Source organism: Prionailurus bengalensis, chromosome D2, assembly GCF_016509475.1.
Source record: "Prionailurus bengalensis isolate Pbe53 chromosome D2, Fcat_Pben_1.1_paternal_pri, whole genome shotgun sequence".
Lineage (NCBI taxonomy): Eukaryota > Metazoa > Chordata > Mammalia > Carnivora > Felidae > Prionailurus > Prionailurus bengalensis.
Window position 1 is genome coordinate 32,744,787 of NC_057351.1, and position 25,189 is coordinate 32,769,975.

Genomic DNA, 25,189 nt, shown 5'->3' on the forward strand with positions numbered 1-25,189 from the left:
AACCTAAAAGAAACTAAAAAAAAAAAAAAAAAAAGATCCTAGAAAGGTGAACAAAAAAAAAGGGGGGGGGGAGGGGACATGACAGAGGGATAGAAAGTATCAAAGTCAGGAAGAACAGAGAAAAGAGATAGCATGTATGCACATGTATGTGCATATGTTTAAGAGAAAGAACAAAGAATGTGTTTGTTTTGCAGTAGCTCCTTAAAAATGAGAAAGATGTTTAAAGAAGACTTTTAAATTAGCCATGCTTTTCAGTATGCTCTGTGCAACATAATCTTCTAATTCTTTATTAAAGCATTGTTCTTCCGTGCTTCTGGAGTCATGGCAGGGGTAGAAGGAAAGGGGGGGGGGGAGTTACATGCATATTTTCTAAAGCACCCACTTGTCAGAGAGTGGTTCAGGTGCATTTAAGATTAAGCACCTACTTATTAACTCTAAGAATTTAAAAGTGGGATGAATATCCAAAACTCCAAAGATGCTACTTATAAAATTCATGACATATATTAGTCAAAAACACCCAAACTGCCATAAAACTATCAAATTTGATCCCTCAAATTATTTAAAGCTAGGAGGAGAATCAAATAAATATATCAAAATTTGGGAAGAAATGAGAGTTACTAGAGAACCAATTTTTAGGTTCTTTGGCATTGTATGACTGCTCCTTAGCTGGTATTTATAAATCAAAGGTCTGATTCTATTATAAATGATATCCTCAAACCACCTAGCCATGGCACATAAGGAATCTGTGAAAATATAGATATTTGAGATTGATACTGAATAAATTTTTAAAAGTCACAAAGTATGTTGAAAATGGAAAGAAAGAAAGAAAGAAAGAAAGAAAGAAAGAAAGAAAGAAAGAAAGAAAGAAAGAAAAATGTAAACTCTAGATTCAAGGAAGGAAAGTGGAGGGAAGGTTTTTGGGTATTTTTTCTTACTCCAAAAGTCTTATCAATTGTTTAATTCTGCAAACTGAGACTTGAGAATGTCAAGTACAATGTTTCTTCACTTTTGAATAATGTTTAATCTTTGACTACATTTTAAGTTATTTTTTTTCCCTAGGCAAATACCATCTATATACTTTAGGGATGATATGGAGACATGCCCAAGGAAAACATAATCTTCCTTAACAGATTGGTAATAATGTTCACTTTCTCTCACTACCTCAGAGGTGGTTATTTATATTGTTTGTTACTAATGAACATTTATACTAATACGTGTATGTAATTCAATGTAAGTCATAAATTCAATATAAATAAACATTAGACAAACTAAAGGAAGACATTTCTGTATATAAAAGTCAAATGAAGTAGAATATATTCCAAATCTATTGTAAGGCCATATAATGTGAGATTAAGTAATACATGAAGATGTAAGTTTAGCAAAAAAAGTTTATAGTAAGGGTCTAAGGAAAATTTGTTTCATCTTAAAGTTCCTGAGGGAAGATTCTAGCAATACACTTCAGTATATATGCTGAAAATTAACAGAACTGGGTATTTTAAAAAGACATCATAATTGAAGATACCCTCCAGAGCATTATGCTATTTTATTATTGTTATTTTTTAATTAAAGTATAGTTGACATACAGTGTTATATTACTGCCAGGTGGACAACACAGTGATTCAACAATTCTATATATGCTATTCAATGCATCTATTTTAAAAAGTTTATTTGAGAGAAGGAAGAGAGAGAGAGAGAAAGACTGTGCGCACATGGGAGGGGCAGAGAGAGAGGGAGAAAGAGAGAATCCCAAGCAGGCTCTGTATTGTCAATGTGGAGCCCGACTTGGGGCTTGAACTCCTGAACCGTGAGATCATGACCTGAGTCGAGACCAAGAGTCAGAAGCTTAACTGACTGAGCCACCAGGCACCCTGCTATTTAATGCATCTTATAGGTTACATATCAAACTTTATTCAATCACTTGAATCTCTGAAATTAAGGCTGTGAAAGCAAAAATGCAGGTCAACCAATCAGAATAGCATTTCTACCGAATTTACTGACAAATATTACTTCCTTTTAAAGAACAAAATTATGCAAAATATTTCAAAGCAATGCGCTCACTGACTTAAAGAGGGGAAGTTTAACTGTTTTACTATTCATTTACATGACTTAGCCTAAGACCTTATGTTTCAAAATTTAAATCACAACTACAGACTCACTACTGTAAAACAGTCAACTTACGGAACTCAAGTGAAAACAAATAAATAAATAATCTCCTAAGGGTCCTGGTATTGACCTCAACTGCATCATATCCTGAATCTTTTTATTTTTTAAGTAAGCAGAGACACTTAATTAGAAAGTTATAGCAAATCATAGTGTGTAACTGCTATACTTCTCAAGGAGTCTAAAACCTGAACTGTTTTACCAGGATAGTTTCACGCTAACGCGCCCACACTGTGATTTCCGACCAATCACACAAATGTATAGAACGCTGCCAAAGTTGCAGGTGCCATCAGGAGCCTTGGTACTGGGGATTCCAGTCACAACTCAGACTCGCTAATACTCACTGTGCTCAGTGAATCCTAATTTTAATAGGGTTGATCAAAATAGAGGCAATAATTTTGCCTTTAAGGACTCAATTGGATGAAGCCAAAAAGAAAAATCATATCTAGCAGTTTAATCTCATTATTTATTCTAGTTAAAACCCATTTCTCAATTTCTATAGTTTGAAATAAATTTTCTATCAAGTAGTAGTTGATAGACATGCCAGCAAAATAGATGCCAATATGTCATCTAGAAGCTCAAAACATCTCTGGTTTATAGAAAAATCTGATAAAGAACACAACACTGCTATTTAAATTAAGATGTCATCCTTTATGAGACTGAGATAATTGGCTTTAATATTAACATTTCTCTAGATGACTGATATATATTTCAAAGCCTAGCTAAATTCCTCAAGAAACATTTGAGATTGTACTTCAAAAACCAATTGATGATAATAATATGATTCTTCCAGAAAAAGCAATTTTAGCCCAGCATTTCCAAATGATAAACAGTATTTCTACCTAAGGTTGGGGTTGGGTCAAGGAGGGGAAGAGTGTTAGAAATAGAAAATTGAGCAAATTTCCCATGCAATTAATGCTCATACTTAATTATTTAGTTGGTGCGTAGATGCCAAAGCCTTGGTAGATATCAATCTTAAACAATCACACTATTCCCAATCAAACAGAAAATGTTGCACAGTTAAAATATGTATTCTTCTTCCCCTGTCCGACACCTGAACTTGCAGAAAACTTGAATTTGAGGTTATGTCAGATAAAATTAAATCGAGATGTTTCTAATTTAGAGTAGTTTAGGAGTTCCTCTCCTGACTCAGAGTTTCCAACCTTTTCAAAGGTAATATTGCATTTGCGGCAAGCAAACATAAACGACTGTGCAACAGACTGCGGAAGGTGAGTGCTTAAGATACTGTAAAACTTCATTCTGCCAGAAAGCCATTCTCTTTTCAGTCCCAATTCTAACCACGTTAGCTCTGAGAACACCTCCAAATACTTATCATGCACATGTTTTCCTATTTCATTAATTAGATGGCTATAGAGAATATGCATACAAATGAAGATGCTTACCAAAAAAAATGTGGGAGAAGATTTGATTCAAATAATGATAAAAATTTGGAAGTCTATTGGAGTAACGTTCACTTCAAGGAAATGATACAACTTCACTGAGTGGTTTGGTTCAGTTCTCAGTATCTGATGAAGTATTATCAAAACCCTCAAAGGGGAAAACTGTCAACTCTATTATTTTCTACCACATATGCCTGCACACTTGCTTCAAAACAGCTCTGGATGGGAGAATCTATGTTTTACCATTATTGATTATTTGCAACCTAAATCTAAGAATTCAATTTTGGACTTTGGCCACTCAAATCAATCAGTGCTGAAAAGAAGTGCCATCAGCTCGGCAGTAGTCTTGTGTTCAGTCATATGGGTTATGAAAAGCTTTCCTATTAATTCATGGAAAAGCAACCTCACAAACAAATTTTGAAAAACAAGTCAATATAGCATTTCACCTTCTCTCATTTGGAAAAAAAATTATTAAATGAAAAAAATCGCATCATAGAAACTAAGCTTCACTCTGAGGATCACCAACCATCCTACACTGTTCTAGTAACTGCCATCTCCCAGGAAGCCCTTTAGATGAAGAATTTTTAAATCATTTTTAAATTCAAACACTTATAGGTATCCTTTAACACCACTAACCATTAAAGACATATCAAGAATTTAAAAATTATAGTTCACGTGTTTCATGCCAGGCACTGTGCTAACTACTTGAATTACCTACACCTCTGTAAGTCCTCACTGCAATCCTTGGGGGTAGGTAATACTACTATCTGCACTTTACAGATGAGAAAACTGAAGTTCAGAGAAGTTAAATAAGTAGCCAACGGTGACAACGCTGTGAAGTAGCAGGACAGGTCCTAGTTTGACTCCAGAACCATTATTATGTTATATTGTATCAAATGCACAAAAACTGTTTGCAATTTCTAAAACTGTTAATGGGGACTGGGTATTTTCAGAGCAAAAATAACAGTTCATTATTGTAAAATATTAATCCTGGGGCTTAGCATATATCAGCTCATTTATCTTGAGAAGGAAAGTCTAGTTAATGATGTAGGTGCACAACGTATTTTTATGCTATGACTTGTTCAAAAGCATATTTTAATCATTTTGAAAATGAGTATCACTTCAAGAATGTAATGGTTGTGTTCTTCTTAATTAATAGACGTTAGACTAATCTGTCATTGGAAAAACTTTTCAAGTTTGGAGCTTTAAAAAATGCATGTTCAGGCTAAGTGGAGAACCCACTTTTATCAGAATAGGAGAAATAAAATGCTTTGAGTAGTTTTCACAGAACTTTGTATAATCTCAAAGCATGTTAATGTGCTAAAATAATAAGAAAAAGGAAGTTAGTCTGGATCCAAGTCCTCTCCTGTCAAAGTGAATTTCAAATCTTCTTTCATGATGGAAAAGTTCAATATGAACGTGTTGGAAATGTAATGGTTCGTCAGTCATGTTTATGCTTTCAAATCAACAATGATAAATCAAAGGGGCTCAGTTGATCTCAAGTTCAAACAAAAGAGAATCTAAAATAAAAATGTATTTAAAGACATATTTAATAGACGTCTGAATATTTGGGGTAACTAAGTAAACTACACTCTCCTTGGGAGTACTTAATGATTACATTATCATTTCTTTTTTCAACCTGAATAATCAAACACATGAGTTAAATCAACATACTTTAGTAGTGGTGGAACTTAGAGACTGGAAAGAGACATTATGGATACTCCTCACAGCAATATAATTCAGTATTTGACACCATTCATAAGCTGCATCTGAAGAACAGCTCTATGCTACTACAAAAACAAAATGATTCCAGCCTTTTCACAGGCAATAGGAACTTAGCATGCAAAGGACAAAATCCTGGTTAAGGAAGCAAGCAAGAAAGCCCTCGTCTATTAAGTAACTGCTCATTGACCTTTGGAAGCTTAAAGGATTTATACTAGTGTCACCAACGTGAGTGATATTTACCTATTCTAGGGAAAAAAAAAGTTTATTATTTTCAATACAAAAAGCTTATTAACAAGATACCCTTAATAATAGAGTAAAACTTGCTCTTGACTCCTTACTCAACAAGGATATCACCCTTGATAGTCAAAGTTTAAAGAAAACTGGTGCTCTTTTGTCAATTATGGTGGTTGACTGCCCAATGCTGAATATTCCAGAGACTTCCAAGCACTTCACCAATTCCTACCTACCTCTTTTCACGTCTCCTCATTCTTTAGTAGGGACACCTATGTGAGGCAACTCATTTTAAAATTTCAAGTGTAAACCATACAATTATCATAGGAAAGGAAGAGTTTTTAGATTCCTCCTACAAATTGTTCTGCTATAATTACAGAAGTGGAAGCAATGTACCTCAATCACAGGTGTTAAGCATCTCATCTGATTTATGCTCCTTAGTACTATGCATACTAAGTTGTGCCATGGCTATTCTAAAATAGAATTTCCAGCATTAGAAACATCGATACTGAGACTATCAATAAATTATTCTGTCACAATTATTTAAGTATTTGTTGGTTTGTTTCAGAATGCAGTGAGAGGCAGAAGATAATTGACTATACCAGGAACAGGGTCATTGGTCTGGGGTTTGGTAAGTAGACTTCTAAAAATATATCCCATTTTAAAAACGAAGAAGCCCAGGCAGGAAAAATGTTATATAAAAATTAAGAGCACACTGTGATCTCATTAATTATATCATTAATTATTTTAAAACAAAAAAGATATTCTAATACGATTTAGTTTATATTTCCCTAAAGAAACCCAAGAGTAATGTCTTTTAAAAAGTAAATGCATTTTAATAACTCATAAACTACAATTAAAGAGTCTGAGTCTTCAAAGATCAAAAAATGTACTTCTTAGGCTAGTCCTTGAAATTCTCCTTTGCCAGATTACAATCTATATATTCTCTTTCATGATCTTCCTCGTGTATTGGCTTCCTTTTCAAGTTAAAGTTGTTGGTTAGTTCAAAAAAACAAAATAACGAAGTCCTAAAATGTTCCTTTTGTTTCCTGTTAAGCCATTTAGTTGAGCAAAGTGCAACTAAGCAACTGCTTACCTGTATTTATCAGGTAAGAAATTTCAAGAAACAAAAAACATTAATTTTTCACTTGAAATTACCATTGCCTCACCCTTCCTGTAAAGCTCAACCAGGAACATGGCATCCCTACTATGACTGGTGAGATGACTCCATTACACTGCTGAGTATCTCTTATGCAATACAGTGGTAACAGTTTCTTAACCTTTTGTGTGACACTTGATGTTAAAACTTCCCTTTTAAATCATGCGAGGTATTATATTCTCAAGGACCTATGCAGTGTTTGCATTGTCATATTAAAGATAAAGTATGTTAATTTAAAGTGACAGGAACTGAATCATTTTGAAAGGAGCAGGGGAAGGACATAGGCATGCACTGAACCTTTGTCCCTGAAGCATTACTATGGATTCTGGAATAATTAATTTAAAGCACATGCTGCTGAGTCAGTACCTGCCAGAAATCCTGATCAGAAGATGAGAAAAAGAAAAAAAAATGGACATTGTTTGATTATATGAACAAAAACTCCAAAACCAAATATACATACCACAATACCACAAAGTATTAAAACATATAAAGGACTAAATTTAGATCTGTAATAAAATAAATGAACACCTGGAAACAAGAAATGAGGAATACATAGAAATGTTTCATAGATTATCTGAGAGGTACAATAAAACAAAAAACCCCAACAACTCAACTCCTAGCCTCCCCAAAATGAAACACACAATTGCAGAAAAACTTCACAATACTATGAAAAGAAAATACATGAATAATAATGTTTCTAAAAGGGAAGGAAAACATTTCATTTTTTGTCATGTGAAGTCAAAGCATTTCTTTAATTAAGGTTTCCTAGTAAGATGTATCATGGATGTAGTATTTTAATTTTTTTTTAATGCTTATTTGTTTTTCAGAGAGAGAGAGAGAAAGAGAGAGAGAAGGGGGGGAGGGGCGCACACACACATACACACACACACACACACACACACACACACACAGAATCTGAAGCGGGCTCTCTAGCTTCGAGCTGCCAGCACAGAGCCCGATGCAGGGCTTGAACCCACAAACTGTGAGATTATGACTTGAGCCAAAGTCAAAGGCTTAACTGAATCACCCAAGTGCTCCAATATTTTTAAACTTCACAGCAAATATGTTGCTTTACCACCCATATGGGCAACCAAACTCAGATTAGTAACTACTCTTAGGAAGAGTTCAGAATGACAACTCAGAAACAGGTTTCCTGAAAAATTATGTTGCACTAAATGAATTACTATTCACATTAGTGATAAAAAGCCAGCCATCATAGAGGATGGCATTTATGAGGCAGTGTAGGTTAGCTAATTTAGCCGGGTATACCACACGAAAACATCTTCATATATAAAATTGTTTTAAGGATTTTTTTTTTCAACAAATAAACTTCACTGGCTGTGAAATAAAATTTGACCCAAACTTACCACACTTTTCAAAACAAACTTAGCAGCTTGATAAAAGTTCTTGACTGTAAAATATACACTATTAGCAATTTACAAGCCTAAGGCTAGGATTGATGTGACAGAGGCTCAAAGGATTTTACAACACAGGGGTGAGATGAATCGCTGTGCACAAAGGACGGCTCAGATATGAGAAATCAAATCAGACGTCTCTCTTCAGTTCATGGACTAGCTATTTAATCCCAGCCAATTGCTCTTTAAGAGGGCACAAGGAGATTTTTATAGCTGATTTAACTGGCAAGAAAAGAAGCATGGAGAGAGCAATTATGGAGAGGACATGCTACTCTGTAGCATTTTCATACAAACTAAGAAAGGAGATAATATATATGACAGCAGCTAACTCCTTTTATAAATTGAATAAAGGGCTCAAAGTCATGGAAGTAGCTGTAACTTATAGAGCCAGACACTTTACCATATTGCCCTGATTTTACTGAGAAAGTAACTGATACTCAGAACGGTTAAATGGTCTTTTGCCCAAGGTTTTCTATCAAGTATGTGGCAGAGTCCATACATGAAAATAAGACTGTCATATCCAAAGTCACACTGTTTTCTTCATCTTGGGCTATTACACACTAAGAGGTACAGCAATCCATAATATGTTTTTCAGCATACCTACAACATCTACTAATTATTTACATATAGCTGTCAAATACTTAAATGCTCAAAATGGAAATCCCTTGGAAAATATTTCAGATGCCAAAGTCAGATTTTCTCAGGGCTGTGGTGTGTCACAAAAGAACTAAAGTTGCTAATTTATGAGAAGAGAGAAAAGTGAGAAAATGATTTAAAGGTAATTTAGAGAACTCTGGATGCAAAAGAAGGAAGATGAACAAACAGACTAAAAATAAAACAGAAAACTACAAGATGTCAAAGGATTTCTTGAAATGCTGAATCAGAACTTTGGTGATGTAATTACACTCTAAACTTTTGCTTGTTTAAAGACTATGAGTGGCCTTATTCAAATGATGCTACATTTAACATACAACCAATCAATATTGAGAACAAGTTTAGTTTGTAATAAAAACATTATTTTCTCTATGACCATGAGCCAAGATCCAATTTTTCAAATATATATAACAGTGCTCACTTTAAGAGATTGTTTCAAATAAAAAGAAAAAACATAGCATTTTTCACAATGCCAGTTGGTGTTCGTGGTGTAAGAGAAAATAATGGAGCAAATAAAAATGAGGTTGAAATTCTGTTTTCTAAATTTAAGGATTAAAATTTGTATACTTATTTTTCTTTCTTTAAAAACACTATGTGGTTTCCCAGGTTAAAAGTAGTTTCTAGCCGTACTTTAGCAAAGCAGGAAAAATTAACTTCAAAAAGAAAGTAAAATATTAAGTTGCTTTGTTTTGTTTTTGCACAAATGTCATTAAGGTAATAAAATAAAATAACTACTTAACAAGAGAAATTTCTATTTACAAGTAGGTCATATAGACAAACTGCTTAGATATACGAAAGGTGGTATACCACAGAGCTTAAGACAGTGAACTCTGAAGCCAGGCTACAAATATGGAATCCTGCCTCTCTATCACTTATTAGCTAGCTATATGATCTTAGGTTAAAAAAAAAAAAAAAAGAAAAAAAGAAAAACAAAAGCGAAGGGGCACCCTGGTGGCTCAGCCGGTCAGCCGGTTAAGCGATCAACTCTTGATTTCAGCTCAGGTCATAATCTCAGTTTGTGAGATTGAGCACCGCATGGGATTTTGCACTGACAGCAAAGAGCAGGCTTGCTCTCCATCTCTGCCCCTCCCCCACTCACACTCTCTCTCCAAATAAATACATAAACTTAGAAAAAGTTAAATTTTGGGGGCACATGGGTGGCTCAGTCGGTTAAGCACCCGACTTCAGATCAGGTCATGATCTTGTGGTTGCTGAGTTGGAGCCCCACATTGGGCTCTGGGCTGACAGCTGGGAGCCTGGAGCCTGTTTCGGATTCTGTGTCTCCCCCTCTCTCTGTTCCTCCACCTCTTGCACTCTCTCTCTCTCTCTCTCTCTAAGAATGAATAATGACTTAAAAAAAATTTTTTTTTAACGTTTATTTATTTTTGAGACAGAGAGAGACAGAGCATGAACAGGGGAGGGTCAGAGAAAGAGGGAGACACAGAATCGGAAACAGGCCTCAGGCTCTGAGCTGTCAGCACAGAGCTCGACGCGGGGCTCGAACCCACGGACCACGAGATCATGACCTGAGCCGAAGTCGGACGCCCAACCAACTGAGCCACCCAGGCGCACCTTAAAAAAAAATTTTTTTTAGAAGTTAAATTTTTATGTAGCTTTTTATGTAGCTCCTTATTTGTAAAATGATAATAAAAGTAGTAAGTTATTTAAATGAGTGGCTGTGTGGATTTATATGTAAGCACTTAAAAAAAGCATGTAGCACATAATAAACACTCAAAAAGTCTCAACTATTCTTCTTTTTCATATAGCTATTATTGATAATTCCTGTGGGAGACAAATAGAGTCAAGTATTTTTCATTTAGAGAGTTTACTTTATTATTATTCTTTTAAGATTTTATTTTTAAGTTATCTCTGCACTCAGTGGGGGCTTGAACTCACGAGCCTGAGATCAAGAGTCGCACCACTCTTCTGACTGACCCAGGCAGGTGCCCCTAGTGAGTTCACTTTAAATTGCAAAAATAAACCGGTGACAACTAATGAGCGAATATGTTAATGTGGTTTTTAAAAGGGACTCAGTCTTCACCCCTAAAATAAGTATTGTGGCTTTGAAATATTTGTGAGGAGCTTCAGTCTCCCAGGAATTGAAATACAGGTTCTCTGCAATCTGAAAGTTTGCTTCATACTACTTCTCTTTTACGAAAAAACTGCACTAGTAAACTGCTTTCCCCGACTGAAAAAAATTCAGAGAGGATTTTTGCTCCTATGAAATGGTAATAGTTTCTTTATGCCAAGTCAGCTTAATGACAGCTTTCATAGGAATGTTCTACTTCTAGAGAGTGGGGGAAACCTGTGCACTCTCAGAACCTGCTATGCTTTTTTTAAAGAATTTCCCTATTAAAAGAGAACACAGGTGACACACTCTAAAGATGGGATTGGTAGGACAAATAATAACATAGATTAAAAAAAACATGAAGCAAAACCAATAAAATTCTTTCTATATATTTGTATTTATTAATAAAAAAAACCTGAACAAATATATCAATTCACCAAGAAATCACCAAGAAACTTGACTAGTTTCAAGTCTTTGGAAGCCAAGAGAGAGAGAGAGATGTGCTTAATTCACAATGCAGAATTCATAACATCATAACCTGCTATATAAATTTGAGCAGAATTAAAGCAGTTCAAATGAATGTGAGAAGATTCATCAAACTCTTGTCCCATGGGAATTTCAGTCCCTCCCCTCTCCTAGTTTACATTTCCTTGATCTGCAAAACATTTCACTCTTAGAAGACAGGAAACTCCTTACATAACTTACTATGCATGTCAAGAAGTTATACTATCCTTGCTGTACTCCAGACGAATCTCTTATCTATGATATGAAGTAAATAAACAACTCAAATAAAGCACTAGGAGTATTATGCTACAGGAGAATACGTGTCCACATTCCACTTAGGAAACCAAGATTTTCCCCTAAAGGGAATGGTATTTTAAAGTTCATTTATCAATATATTTTAAAGGACTTTTACCTAGTAAGCAATTAAAAGCACTGGTTATATTAAAGCTTTGCTTTTTTTTAAAGTTTATTTATTTATTTTTGAGAGAGAGCATATACATTGCTCACATGCATGAGCAGGGGAGGGGCAGAAAGAGAGGGAGAGAGAGTCCTAAGTAGGATTCTTTGAGGTCACAGTGCAGAACCCAACGCAGGGCTTGAACTCATGAATGACGATACCATGACCTAACCCAAAATCAAGAGCCAGATGCTTAGCAACTGAGTCACCCAGGCACCCCTAAAGCTTTGATTTTTAATTATGGCTCCCATCTTTTTTTTCTTCTGATAATTTTTTTCTGTTATTAACACTGTAATCAGTCCTTTCCTTTCTAGGCTTTGACCATACTTTTATCTCTTTCACTTGAATGGGGACAATGTCAATTTTTTTTTTTTTGGACAATGTCATTTTAATTTGATGTAAAATACTTTTCTTTTCCATGTGTACAAATATTCTTGTAGGTATCATAAAAGAGATAGAAATAAAACACATATTAACTCTTTATTCCAAACTGAAGAGATTCTAAGGGGACTATAATTACAAATAATGAAAAATGCAGTCCAGAGGCATGCTTCCTGAAATGTTCAGGGAGTAGTTGGGGGAAAAGGGAACTTGATAGGGAAGGAAGAATAAAAAATCTATATTCTGAAAAAGAAATGCATGGTGGAATGATAACAATGAACAATTTAGTTTCAAAGGGCAATTCATTGTTACTTAAAAAACGAGTATGAACTTCATAAAGTTTTTAGAAGAGAGAAGAAAATTATGTCAAAACTCTAGAGATATTCTTTGCCTAGGAAACAATTTTACTTAAGTAACTATTCAGTTTTCTATCGTAACTTAAAAAAAATATATATATGGTGGTGTTTGCTCACGAGAAAGTTGTCTATTACATACAACAGGAACAGAAACTACAAAACAATTTCTATCTTTGATATGCTGGAAAAAAGGAGGGGGTAAGAGAAAGAGGAAAATAAAGGGTAACACCACTTCAGCCAAACCAATAAAAAACAACAACTAAATCATTAAATGAAAGAAATATTTGGCGATTTTGTAATATAAAGTCTCAATTTAGAAATGATGCTTCATTTTATAGACCAATTATTATGTGATTAAAAAAATTAAATCCAGAAAAAATATAGTTTTCATTAAAGAAATAATCTAAAATTCATGAAGTAACTGCATTAACAAGTCACAAGGAGAATGCATGTACATTGCAGGGGGAGGGTACATTTTTTAAATCTATGATATCTCACACTAAAACAAAAGCCAGACTATATTTTGTATTACCATCTGTATAATAGTCCGAATACACTATAGTGATTTTCAAATATCCCTTATGAGAAAATGTGAACTTTCAAACTGTGAGGCTTTTGAACTCTTAAAACCTAGTTTGAATGTCTTTTAAAATATCACTTATCTACAACGCATATTCTTAAAACGAAGGGACATTGACTATAGCTTCTTTATACAAGGCCTGTGTTAGTAGATAGTTTTGAAGTGCATAAATCATGCAAGTGCCAATAATAAAGTATTTCTATGACTTTTCTACAAAGGAAACTGCTACTAAGAGTAAAGGATTAGTGTGCATTAACATTAGGTAGTGCTGAGGTCTGGAAAAAGATCCTCCCCCAAATTCAAAAGCTGCTTAACTAAATTCTGTTTCACTATCAGTTGAAACAGGAATGTTTCCTTTATTTCTTAAGGGCATTTACTAGTTAAACAGGAGTAGAAAAGGAGATAGGCACCAAAGCAAGAAATAACTATCCAATTATTTCTCATGATCATTTTGGCCTTCTTTTTACTTTGCATCTGGAGGTTGTATGAAATTCAAGCACAAATGAGAATATACCCCCCAAAATGATACTGTTTCTAGATTTGTTTTTGCTTTCAGTGACAAAAAGGCTCAAGCGCAATTCAATTAAAAGACAATAAAATAAGGCAGTGTTTCTTACTTGTCAAATGATGTACTTTTATTAAATGGTATGTTAAAAGTTAAAACAATGGCGGGGGGGGGGGGCACAGATAAGAAGATGGGAGTAAATCCTTCTCTAAGTATTCATAACTAGTTTCTCTCCCAAGTTAAAAAAGAGAGAGAGTCCCATTTAAAAATCAAAGCAAGTTTAAAAGGAAATTCCTCTAGGGTATTAGCTTTGTACTAAATCTGTGGCCATCTGCATTAAATTTACTGTAATTACTATATAAATCTGTTTTTTCAAGAGGAAATTGTCTTAGGATTTATATCCTCTGGAAACTGCTACTTAAGAGTTAAGATATTCTGACTGAGAGAATAAGAGACATGAAGATCTAAAGGAAAAGAATAAGATCAACAGTTGAATGAGCATTGATCTTTATCATAAATATCAAGTGAAGGACTTCACACATGGCAAAAATCCCTGGGAAAACTTCTAAAGTGCTTAAACACTGTATGAATGTTGTATTCCTCATTACGCAAGGTTAAAAATTTTTTTATGTTTATTTATTTTTGAGAGACAGAACGTACACCAGGGAAGGGCAAAGAGAGAGGGAGACACAGAATCTGAAACCACGCTCCAGGCTTTGAGCTGTCAGCACAGAGCCTGACTCGGGGCTCAAACTCACACACCATCGAGATCAGGACCTGAGCCAAAGTCGGATGCTTAACTGACTGAGCCACCCAGGCGCCTCCCCCTTTTTTTAAATTTTGTTTATGTTTATTTATTTTTGAGAGACAGAGAGAGACCCTCATTATGCAAGGTTTAAAAACACAGAAACTACTTTCTTAAATTTCATATGAAATAAAAGACCATTCATAAAGACATAAACTAGAGGTGAACTCAGTTTAAAAATCCTATTTAAGAAGCATAACTTTCATTCCAAAACTAGACCTTCAGGATATATTTGATGAAAATTAATACAGTATTTAAATGAAGTACCTGGCAAAGGGATTAAATATGCATATCACAGCATGGATGAAAGGGAATTCTGTGTGCTCTTGGCTAGGGGAGAAGCTGGCAGGCTCAGTTCTACACACCCTACATGAGTATGCCATTCTTCTATTCTCTTTTAGAACTGGTTCCCCTGGTACCATAAAGCCAACTTTCACATGCCTGAATTTCATAAAGTCATACTTTCAAACATTACACACTGAGATCCCTAAATCTTGCCTTTCCTACTCCCATTTCAGAATGTGATACTTCAGAGCACAAACATTTGCACTACAATGTGTCAACAAAGTCTGCCTTCCAAACCAAGAAGTACTGCCATTTTTGTCTCTAGAGCAAGGTGGGCACTCACATACTTTAATGTTGTACTGCAGTTTACTTTAGTTGCTTTGTAAAAATAAGTGGAAATCAGAAAAATGCAAATGACACTAATGATAGGAAATGTAGAGCTCATCAATTTAATATGGTTGAGGGGCGCCTGGGTGGCTCAGTCGGTTAAGTGTCCGACTTCAGCTCAGGTCATGATCTTGTGGTTCACGAGTTCGAGCCCCACGTCGGGCTCTGTGCTGACAGCTCGGAGCCTGGAGCCTGCTTCGGACTCTGTGTCTCCCTCTCTCTCTGACCCTCCCCCCATTCATGCTCTGTCTCTCTCTCTCTCAAAAATAAATAAATGTTAAAAAAAATTTTTTTTAAATAAAAAAAAATAATAATATGGTTGAAACAAAGGGGGAGCTTATTGGTCATGCCCAAAGCTACAGATTTCTAGCATCAAGTAGACAGTTACGGGCTGAAATGAAAAAAACTAAAGAGTGTGTGTGAAATATGAATGACCACTAGGGATTTTATATTTGGGAGATCTCTAGGAATGAAAACTCCCCTATAATATGTAAACTTGCTATTCAACTTGCACATATTCAACTTCTTTATCTGTTTTCAGGTTTACACACACACACACACACACACACACACACACACACACACAATAGAGGACAGAATTCTCGTGCTACTCTGGATGCCTTCAGTGACCAAAAACTGTGATTTGTTAAACTGCTTTTGTTATAAAATATTACTGACTTAATGAGTCATATCTCCAACGAATATGTGATTTGACTAGCTGACTTTTCCAAGTCATCCAATATTTATTGGTCACATCCTGTATGCCAGACATCTGCTGGACTCTGAGTGACACAAAGACAGATAAGACAGGGACCTGACTTGCCACAGACTCTGAAATCAGACCCTGACATCAGTGCCTGTGGTAATGGATACAGTACTTGATTATATATGAAGTGGAGACACCAAGGATCAGAGGGAAGATGTAGCTGTCCTAAAGCAGAGCCAGGGCTCTGAACCTGTCTCCTAACATTTTAGTTCAATGCTCTTTTTGATCATTCTTTCTTTTAGGATATGTGACTTTAAAAAGAAGACACCTACAGAGGGAGGCATGGGGCTACCTGAATGCGACAGGTAATTGTTAGGCTGGAAGTCTTGACTAATATCTCAGCCCTGAAGGTGACCATTCATTCTCTCCACTTGTGCAAAAGACCTTAGCATTTGTATCTTCACCTTACAAGTATATAGAGATTTATGTAATAATGCAGGATTGACACAACCTGCAAGATCAGTTTCTACTAACCCTGACCTCCACCCATTTAGACCCTCTTGTAATCCTGCCTTTTCCAGCCACTGCATGATTATCCTTCTGATTTCCTTCTCTTTAAGCTTTGTAAAGCCATCCCGGGCTCTCTCTTCTTTCTGATGTGCTTTCTTCCTCCTCTTTAAAATTGACTTTTTACTTTTCTTTCTGACCCTGTGTAATATTTTCTTTTTCTTTTTGTAGAAGTCAGCCTGAAAGGGAAAAACATGTTTAACTGACTGCTTTGAGATAATGAAATTGAAAGTTTTGTTTTCTATATTTAAGAATAATTTATTATGCGGTTTATTTGCGCATAAAATAAAGAATTGAAAGTAAGTATAATGAAAATGTATATGTAAATTTGGGGTGGTCTTCATAATCATTATAAAAGCATGAGTAAAGACTTGTATAATTTTCTAGTTAGGATTATTGCTATAGAGTATCATAGTTTGAAGAAGGTCAAATCAAATAAGTGTTTTTACAAGAAATGCAAATGTAGTATTGGGGGGCTTGTTAAACTTCATGACGGCAATTGAATTAAAATGCAAATCTCCACCTACACTGAATTAGCCTTTATTATATACAGCAGGCTCCCTATGAGTGCTACCTTACACGGAAAAATGTAGAAAAACCTTCTGCTTGATTTTTTTCTGTAGAAGTATATGAAGGCACTTACAGGCCTTCCAACCTAAGAAACATGCTCTTTTGGTAAGATAAACAAGCATTCAGAAATTTCTCACAAACAATTCTAGAGGAACTTAAAAATATTCTCAGTAAACAACAGGATATATATGTTAAGTGTCATAGCTTGCTCACCTTCCCATCAAAGCGTTTTATTATATATTGATCCAGACCCAAGTCTGTAAAAGAGGAAAAAACAATATTTAATCAATGATTATAACTCAAGTAAAACATATGAAATGACAGCTGTCTGTCATTTCTAGTCATTCAATTATATATACTAGATGGCTTAGCCACATTATTCAAAGGCTATGTGAATAAAGAAATTTTTCCACTTTCAGACTCAAAGTTTAAGTGCTAAAAGATCCAACCTTTATTTTACACATGAGAAAGTAAGACTCTGAGAAGATAGAGTATAAAAGTTCATGTGCAAACCTGTTCATCAGTAGAGCCAAACTAGAACCCTAGACTCTTTCAAGGGTGGGCTGTTTTCATTACATCAATGTACTATATTACCTTTAAATCAGGTGAAGGATATCAATTTAATCTGAATGCATACATTTTTTTGTATCAAGTTAAAGAGAGAATAGTATAACAAACTAAATTTTGCAACATGCCTAACGAGATACAAATAGACCATCTTAATATTACCTTAAAAAAAAAGTTTGTTTATTTATTTATTTTGAGAGGGAGAGAGAGCGAGGGAGGGGTAGAGAGAGAGAGGGGGGAGAAACAGAATTCCAAGCAGGCTCTGCACTGTCAGTGCAGAGCCCAACTTGGGGCTCAATCGCACAAACTGTGAGATCATGACTTGAGGTGGAATCAAGAGGTGGATGCTTAACCGACTGACCCACCCAGGTGCCCCTAACATTACCTCTTATCTATCTATTTATTTAGTTATTTTTAAAGTTTTATTTTTTTTTTAAGTTTATTTATTTTGAGAGAGAGTATGGGAGGGGCAGAGAGAGAGGAGAAGAGGCAGAATCCCAAGCAGGCTCCACACTGTCAGCTCAGAACCTGATGTGGGGCTCAAACCCACGAACCACAAGATTGTGACCTGAGCCAAAGCTGGAAGCCCAACTGACTGAGTCACCCAGGCATCCCCCAGGCATCCCCCTGAGCCATCCTATTCATTTAATTTGAGAGAGAAAGACGGTGCAGTGGAGGGACAGAGAGGGAAGAGAGAATCCCGAGCAGGCTCCGTGCTGTCAGTGCAGAGCCCAAGGTGGGGCTAGATCTCACAAACCGTGAAATCATGACCTGAACCAAAATCAAGAGTTGGACACTTAATCAACTGAGCCACCCAGGCATCCCCCTAATATTACCTTTTATTCATTCATTCATTCATTCATTCATTTTTTTTTTTCAACACTCATTCACTTTTGAGAGACAGAGCGAGACAGAGCACAAGCAGGGAAGGGGCAGAGAGAGGGAGACACAGAATCTAAAGCAGGCCCAGGCTCCGAGCTGTCAGCACAGAGCCTGATGCGGGGCTCGAACTCACGGACCGTGAGATCATGACCTGAGCTGAAGTCAGACGCCCAACTGACTGAACCACCCAGGTACCCCTCTAATATTACCTTTTAAAGTTGGGTTAAGTGGGGCGCCTGGGTGGCTCAGTCGGTTGAGCATCCGACTTTGGCTCAGGTCATGATTTCACGGTCTGTGGCTTCAAGCCCCGCATCGGGCTCTGTGCTGACAGCTCAGAGCCTGGAGCCTGCTTCCGATCCTGTGTCTCCCTCTCTCTCTGCCCCTCCCCCGCTCTCACTCAAAAATAAATGTAAAAAAAAAAAATTAAAAAAAATAAAGTTGGGTTAAGTAACAAATATTTTCTTTCTTTTTTTTTTTTTAATTTTTTATTTTTGGGACAGAGAGAGACAGAGCATGAACAGGGGAGGGGCAGAGAGAGAGGGAGACACAGAATCGGAAACAGGCTCCAGGCTCCGAGGCATCAGCCCAGAGCCTGACGCGGGGCTCGAACTCACGGACCGCGAGATCGTGACCTGGCTGAAGTCGGACGCTCAACCGACTGCGCCACCCAGGCGCCCCAGTAACAAATATTTTCTTTGGAAAAGCTGAACATCAGATTCTAAGCACTGTAAAAGATATAAGTAATTAAGTATCCTGAAGGCCAGGGATTATTTGTCTTTGCCCACTGCTTTATCCCAGTGCTTGGCATAGTGCTTGATCAATAAACACCTATAAAAAAATTAATCGGGGGGGGGGGCTGAGTGGCTCAGTTGGTTAAGCATCTGACTCTTGATGTCAGCTCAGGTCATGATCTCACATTTCGTGAGTTCAAGCCCCACATCAGGTTCTATGCTGAGAGTGCAGAGCCTGCTTAGGATTCTTTCTCACTCCCTCTCTCTCTGCCACTCCCCCACTTGTGCTTTTTTTTTCTTTCACAATAAATAAACTTAAAAAGAAATTAATGAGTAGGATATAATCCCTGCCTTGAAGAGTCACAATTTAGTCAGGAAGGCATATGCATATAATAATTAACATTACAAGGGAGCATATAACTAGTTCAATAAGGGGGTGCTGTCGGGTGTTTACACTGGAGAAATCAGTTAATAAGTACACTTGTTTTTCATGCATAATTACTCAGCTCTTTTCTTTCAGTTCTCACTATATTCATACTAGTTCATGTCCTTATCTCATTACATCCACAGTATTACAATGATCAGATTGTCACTGCTCCCAGAGGAAGCTTTTTGCATTTCTGCTTCTATGCTTTTGGTTCCACATTTTCTTTATCTTAAATGCACTTTGGGGCGCCTGGGTGGCGCAGTCGGTTGAGCGTCTGACTTCAGCCAGGTTACGATCTCGCGGTCCGTGAGTTCGAGCCCCGCGTCGGGCTCTGGGCTGATGGCTCAGAGCCTGGAGCCTGTTTCCGATTCTGTGTCTCCCTCTCTCTCTGCCCCTCCCCCGTTCATGGTTTGTCTCTCTCTGTCCCAAAAATAAATAAACGTTAAATGCACTTTACTTCTAGAAGCTTGTCCTGAAAAAAAAAAATAAACCACTGACTGCAAAACAAAGAGGTAAGTCAGGAAACAGAAGGAAATTTTTTTTTAAAAAAGAAAATCTAATTTGAAACTTTACAGATACTCAAGAAGATAACACAGTCATAAAAGTAGAATACACTTGGGGTGCCTGGGTGGCTCAGTTGGTTGGGCGTCCCTTAGGCTCGGGTCATGATCTCACAGTCTGTGAGTTCAGGCCCCACGTCAGGCTCTGCGCTGACAGCTCAGAGACTGGAGCCTACTTCAGATTCTGTCTCCCTCTCTCTCTATCCCTCCCCCACTCACACTCTCTCTCTCTCAAAAATAATAAAAACATAAAAATTTTTTTTTTTAAAAAGTAGAATGCACTTCTATGATAAAAGAACAGAGAACAAGAAAGAGTTGTAGACAGTTAACACTATGTTTGCCTATCTCCTCCTATATTTAAAATTTTTTTTTCAACTTTTATTTTTATTTTTGGGACAGAGAGAGAGAGAGAGAGAGAGCATGAACGGGGGAGGGGCAGAGAGAGAGGGAGACACAGAATCGGAAACAGGCTCCAGGCTCTGAGCCATCAGCCCAGAGCCCGATGCGGGGCTCGAACTCACGGACCGCGAGATCATGACCTGGCTGAAGTCGGTCGCTTAACCGACTGCGCCACCCACGCGCCCCAATCTCCTCCTATATTTTAATAAACTGTCAAAAGATCAGGATAAGGTTTCCTCCCAGGACCACTGCCAAAAAGAAAAACAGAGACTCAATACTAGAAGTCTAAAATCATACAAGACCTTTTCTCATTCAGAAATGGGGAGGAATTCTTTTCTGTTTTTTCAATATATGAAATTTATTGTCAAACTGGTTTCTATACAACACCCAATGCTCATCCCAAAAGGTGCCCTCCTCAATACCCATCACCCACCCCCCATCAACCCTCAGTTTGTTCTCAGTTTTTAAGAGTCTCTTGGGGTGCCTGGGTGGCTCAGTCGGTTAAGCGTCCAACTTCGGCTCAGGTCATGATCTCACAGCTCGTGAGTTCGAGCCCCGCATCGGGCTCTGTGCTGACAGCTCAGAGCCTGAGGCCTGCTTCACATTCTGTGTCTCCCTCTCTCTCTGCCCCTTCCCTGCTCATGCTGTGTCTCTCTCTGTCTCAAAAAAAAATAAACATTTAAAAAAAAAATTAAAAAAAAAAAAAAAGAGTTTCTTATGCTTTGGCTTTCTCCCTCTCTAACCTCTTTTTTTTTTTCTTCCCCTCCCTCATGGGTTTCTGTTAAGTTTCTCAGGATCCACATAAGAGTGAAAACATATGGTATTGTCTTTCTCTGTATGGCTTATTTCACTTAGCATCACACTCTCCAGTTCCATCCACGTTGCTACAAAAGGCCATATTTAATTCTTTCTCATTGCCATGTAGTATTCCATTGTGTATATAAACCACAATTTCTTTATCCATTCATTAGTTGATGGACATTTAGGCTCTTTCCATAATTTGGCTATTGTTGAGAGTGCTGCCAGAAATAGGGAGGAATTAAAAAAAAGAAAAAAAAAGAAATAGGAAATAATTCAAAAAGCATTAGCAGAAAATTTCTCAGAGCTGAAGAGTGACACAAACTAGGGCTTACCAAGTGTTTAAGCAAAATGAACAAAAACTACCTACAATTCAGTGTATGCTTTTGAAAGTTCAGAATACCGAGAATAGGAAAATCCTAAGACTTTCCAGAAAAAACCTTCTTGGTCCTTTATAAAAGAATAAGAATGAGATTAGAATCAGGTAACTCATGAGTAAACTTGCTACATCAACTAAGGGAAACATATGCTTACTAATAATTAGAGCAGCACTGTCCAACAGAAATATAATGTGAGCAACAAATGTGAGCCACATGCATAACTTAATCTAACAGTCACCTTTAAAATAATAAAAAGAAACAGGTCAAATTAATTTTAATAATTTACTTTGTTAAACAAAATATATTTGATAGCATCATTTCAACATGTAATCAATATAAAAATTATGAAGTATTTTTCTTTTTTATACTGTTTTTAAAATCTCATGCATATTTTATAATTTTAACATATCTCGATTCAAACTAGCCACATTTCAAATTATTATAGTAATAGTATAGTAAATTATTATAGTAATTACTATAGTAATATAGTAATTCAAAGTATTATAGTAATAGTATAGTAATATAGTATTACATATTTAGTGTACTAAAAGAACTAAAAAGTTAACTTAAAATTTAAAAAGTGATTGCATATGTGACATGGACTGGGAGGGTGGAGAAAATGGAACAGATTTGTGTTTTCACTGAATGCTCTGTTATAGTTTGGAAAATGTTTTCCCATGTGCATTTGCAAAAAAAGGAGGTGTGTGTAAGGACAGCCTGGCACATACTGAGAATTCCTGTCATTTATAAGCAAATACAGACATAAAGTAGGCCAAAAGACTAATACATTTAAGATGAAAAAAACATTAAGATGATTATTTTGTCTGTTATATTTAGATTTCTTTACCTATCAAATGAAGCAGATGGACAGATCAGATCAGTTCTTAAATGGCTGGGGTAGAGTATGGGAAATGCGGATGGATGAAAATTCAAGCTATTCTTCCTACTACTCTAGAGATTCTGTTAGGTCCATTTACCGGTGGGGGGGCAGGGGGAGGGGGAGGAAGAGTATGGAGAATGAAGGCAGAAACACAGCATGCGTAGTAGGAAAATGATACTCAAGTGACTTCCATATAAAATGGTTCCCTTACATTTCTCCACCTTCATTCTTTGAGTCCCAGCTTAAAAACACTGGACACTATGCTATTCTCCCTAAGGGGCTTCCTATGATTCTTAGACTTTTATTCAAAGAAATTTCAAAGCCATTTAATGTTCATAGTGTGATGTAAACACACTTAACCTTGTTGTTAATGAGAAAGCTGAAGCCCAGAAAGATTAAATGATGGCTTTCTGATTTTGTCCAAAAACCTTTTAACTGTGGCAGTTGCTTCTCTTCTTGAGTCTACACCAAATATAATACAAACGTGCAAGAAATACTATAAGAATACTCTCAGTTTAGGGGCACCTGGGTGGCTCAGTCGTTAAGCATCAGCTCAGGTCATGATTTCGTGGTTTGTGAGTTCGAGCCTGGCATCGGGCTCTGCGCTGACAATGCAGAGCCTGCTGAGGATCCTCTGTCTCCCTCTCTCTCTGCCCCTCCCCTATTCACACTCTGTCTCTCTCTCTCTCTCAAAAATTAATAAACAACAACAAAAATAATACTCTCAGTTTAAGCCTCAGAGTGAACAGTTAAAAGACCTGTTTTAAAGAAGACAGCAACTCCTTCTGTCAAAAGACAAAAGTGAAACTAAATCAAATAGATCATTTCAAGCTCAATAAATTAGAGCTTGGTAAACGAAAACTCTGAATAATTATAGTTAAGAAGTCTCAGCTATCTCCCCCAAATTTAAAGATTTGTTTTTCAATATTTGCAATTACCCCAAAAATTTATTAAAATGATTATATTTTTCAGTAACACAAACTAACATAGGGCAGAAAAGTATAGTTCTAGTTCATTAGATATGTGACCTATTTATTGTACTGTAGTCACTTGATTTTATCTTCTGTCTTAATAATCATTGTAATAAGTTATAACCTACTAAGCATTTTTATAGGTCCTATACTACATGCTTTCCATGTATATACATACACACATATATGTAAATTTTAATTTTCTTACCCCTACAAATTAGTTGCTATGATCTCAATTTTACAAATAAGAATATTAAGATTTAGAGATGTTAAATAATTTGCCTAAGATGACACATCTACATTTCTACTTTCTTCCAATAATCTTCATTTATTCTTGGTAACTCCTTAAACTCTTCTGGTGGCTATTCTGCCTGTACCCTAAATATATGTACTTTTTAGAATATCCTCCTTGGATACCATCTCTTCTCATTTTATGGGTTTGTCTTCAGTTATTTCATTACAGATTCAAGATGCCTAGTAAACCCAAAACAAGGTACATTAAAAAAAAAAAAAATCAAACTTCTGAAAACCAAAGTCAAAGAAAAAATTCTCCAAGGCAGCCAGTTTAAAGTGCTAAAAGACGGGTGCCTGGGTGGCTCATTCTGACTTCAGCTCAGGTCATGATCTCACAGTTTGTGAGTTTGAGCCCCACATGGGGCTCTGTACTGACAGCTCAGAGCCTGGAGCCTGCTTCAGATTTTGTGTCTCCTTCTCTGTCTCTGCCCCTCCCCTGCTCATTCTCTCCTTCTCTCTCTCAAACAATAAACATTAAAAAAACATAAAGTGCTAAAAGAATTTCAACCCAGAATTCTTTATCTAGTGAAAATATTCTTTAAAAATGAGGACAAAATAAAAATGTTCTCAGATGAAGGTAAACAGAATTCACCACCAGCAGACCTGCTCTACAACACATTCTATCTTTCAAGGGGGGAGGAAATGATATCAGAGGGAAATTGGAAATTTAAGAAATAAAGAGCAATAGGAATGGTTAATATTTAGATACATATAACAGACCATTTTTTCCTCTTAAGTTCTTTATGTATGACAGTTGAAATGAAAACAACGTCTGGTGGAGTTTTCAATGTATGTAGCTGTAATACATATGATGCTATATCATAAATTAGGGAAGGACCTATATAGTGGTAAGATATCTATATTCCATTTGAAGCAGTAAAATATAAATTCTCAGTTAACTGTGAAAAGTTAATTATGCATATTATAATCTCTACAGCAACCACTACATTTAAGATATACAAAGAAATACAGTCAAAAACCCAAAATCAAAAATTTTTTAAAGTCTTCAAGTAATCCAAAAAGGAAGCAAGGAAGGGGTAAAGAACATTTAAAAAGATGGAAAAAAAGAGAAAACAAATAAAAAAATGGTAGACTTAAATCCAAACATATGAAAAATTACATTAAATACAAATCATCTGAACACACAATGAAAAGGTAGAAACTATCACACTGGATAAAAAATAAGACCCAACTGTATGTTGTCTACAAGACATTCATTTTAAAGATACTGATATATTTAGGTAGATTAAAAGTAAGAGGATAGAAAAAGATATATCATGAAAAATGAATCAAAATAAGGAGGTCTACATAAATAGGATACTATGTAGACTTTGCAGCAAAAAAAATATTAGCATAAAGGTCAGTTACATAATGATAATTGGGTC

The 25,189-nt window shown here is 36.1% G+C and overlaps 1 protein-coding gene across 9 annotated transcripts in view; it reads right to left on the reverse strand.

Annotated features, from left to right (window-relative positions):
• MICU1 (mitochondrial calcium uptake 1) overlaps positions 1-25,189 on the reverse strand; it is a 254,403-nt gene that overhangs the window by 126,393 nt on the left and 102,821 nt on the right. For 4 of the 9 annotated variants that reach the window (XM_043596599.1, XM_043596597.1, XM_043596596.1 and 1 more), the window contains one exon: positions 17,129-17,172. In XM_043596599.1, the coding sequence (XP_043452534.1) occupies positions 17,129-17,172 (44 nt within the window). Of the gene's footprint in view, positions 1-7,041; positions 7,054-16,350; positions 16,525-17,128; positions 17,173-25,189 lie in introns of all 9 variants that reach the window. The other 5 variants (XM_043596592.1, XM_043596590.1, XM_043596591.1 and 2 more) reach the window with 2 other exon arrangements.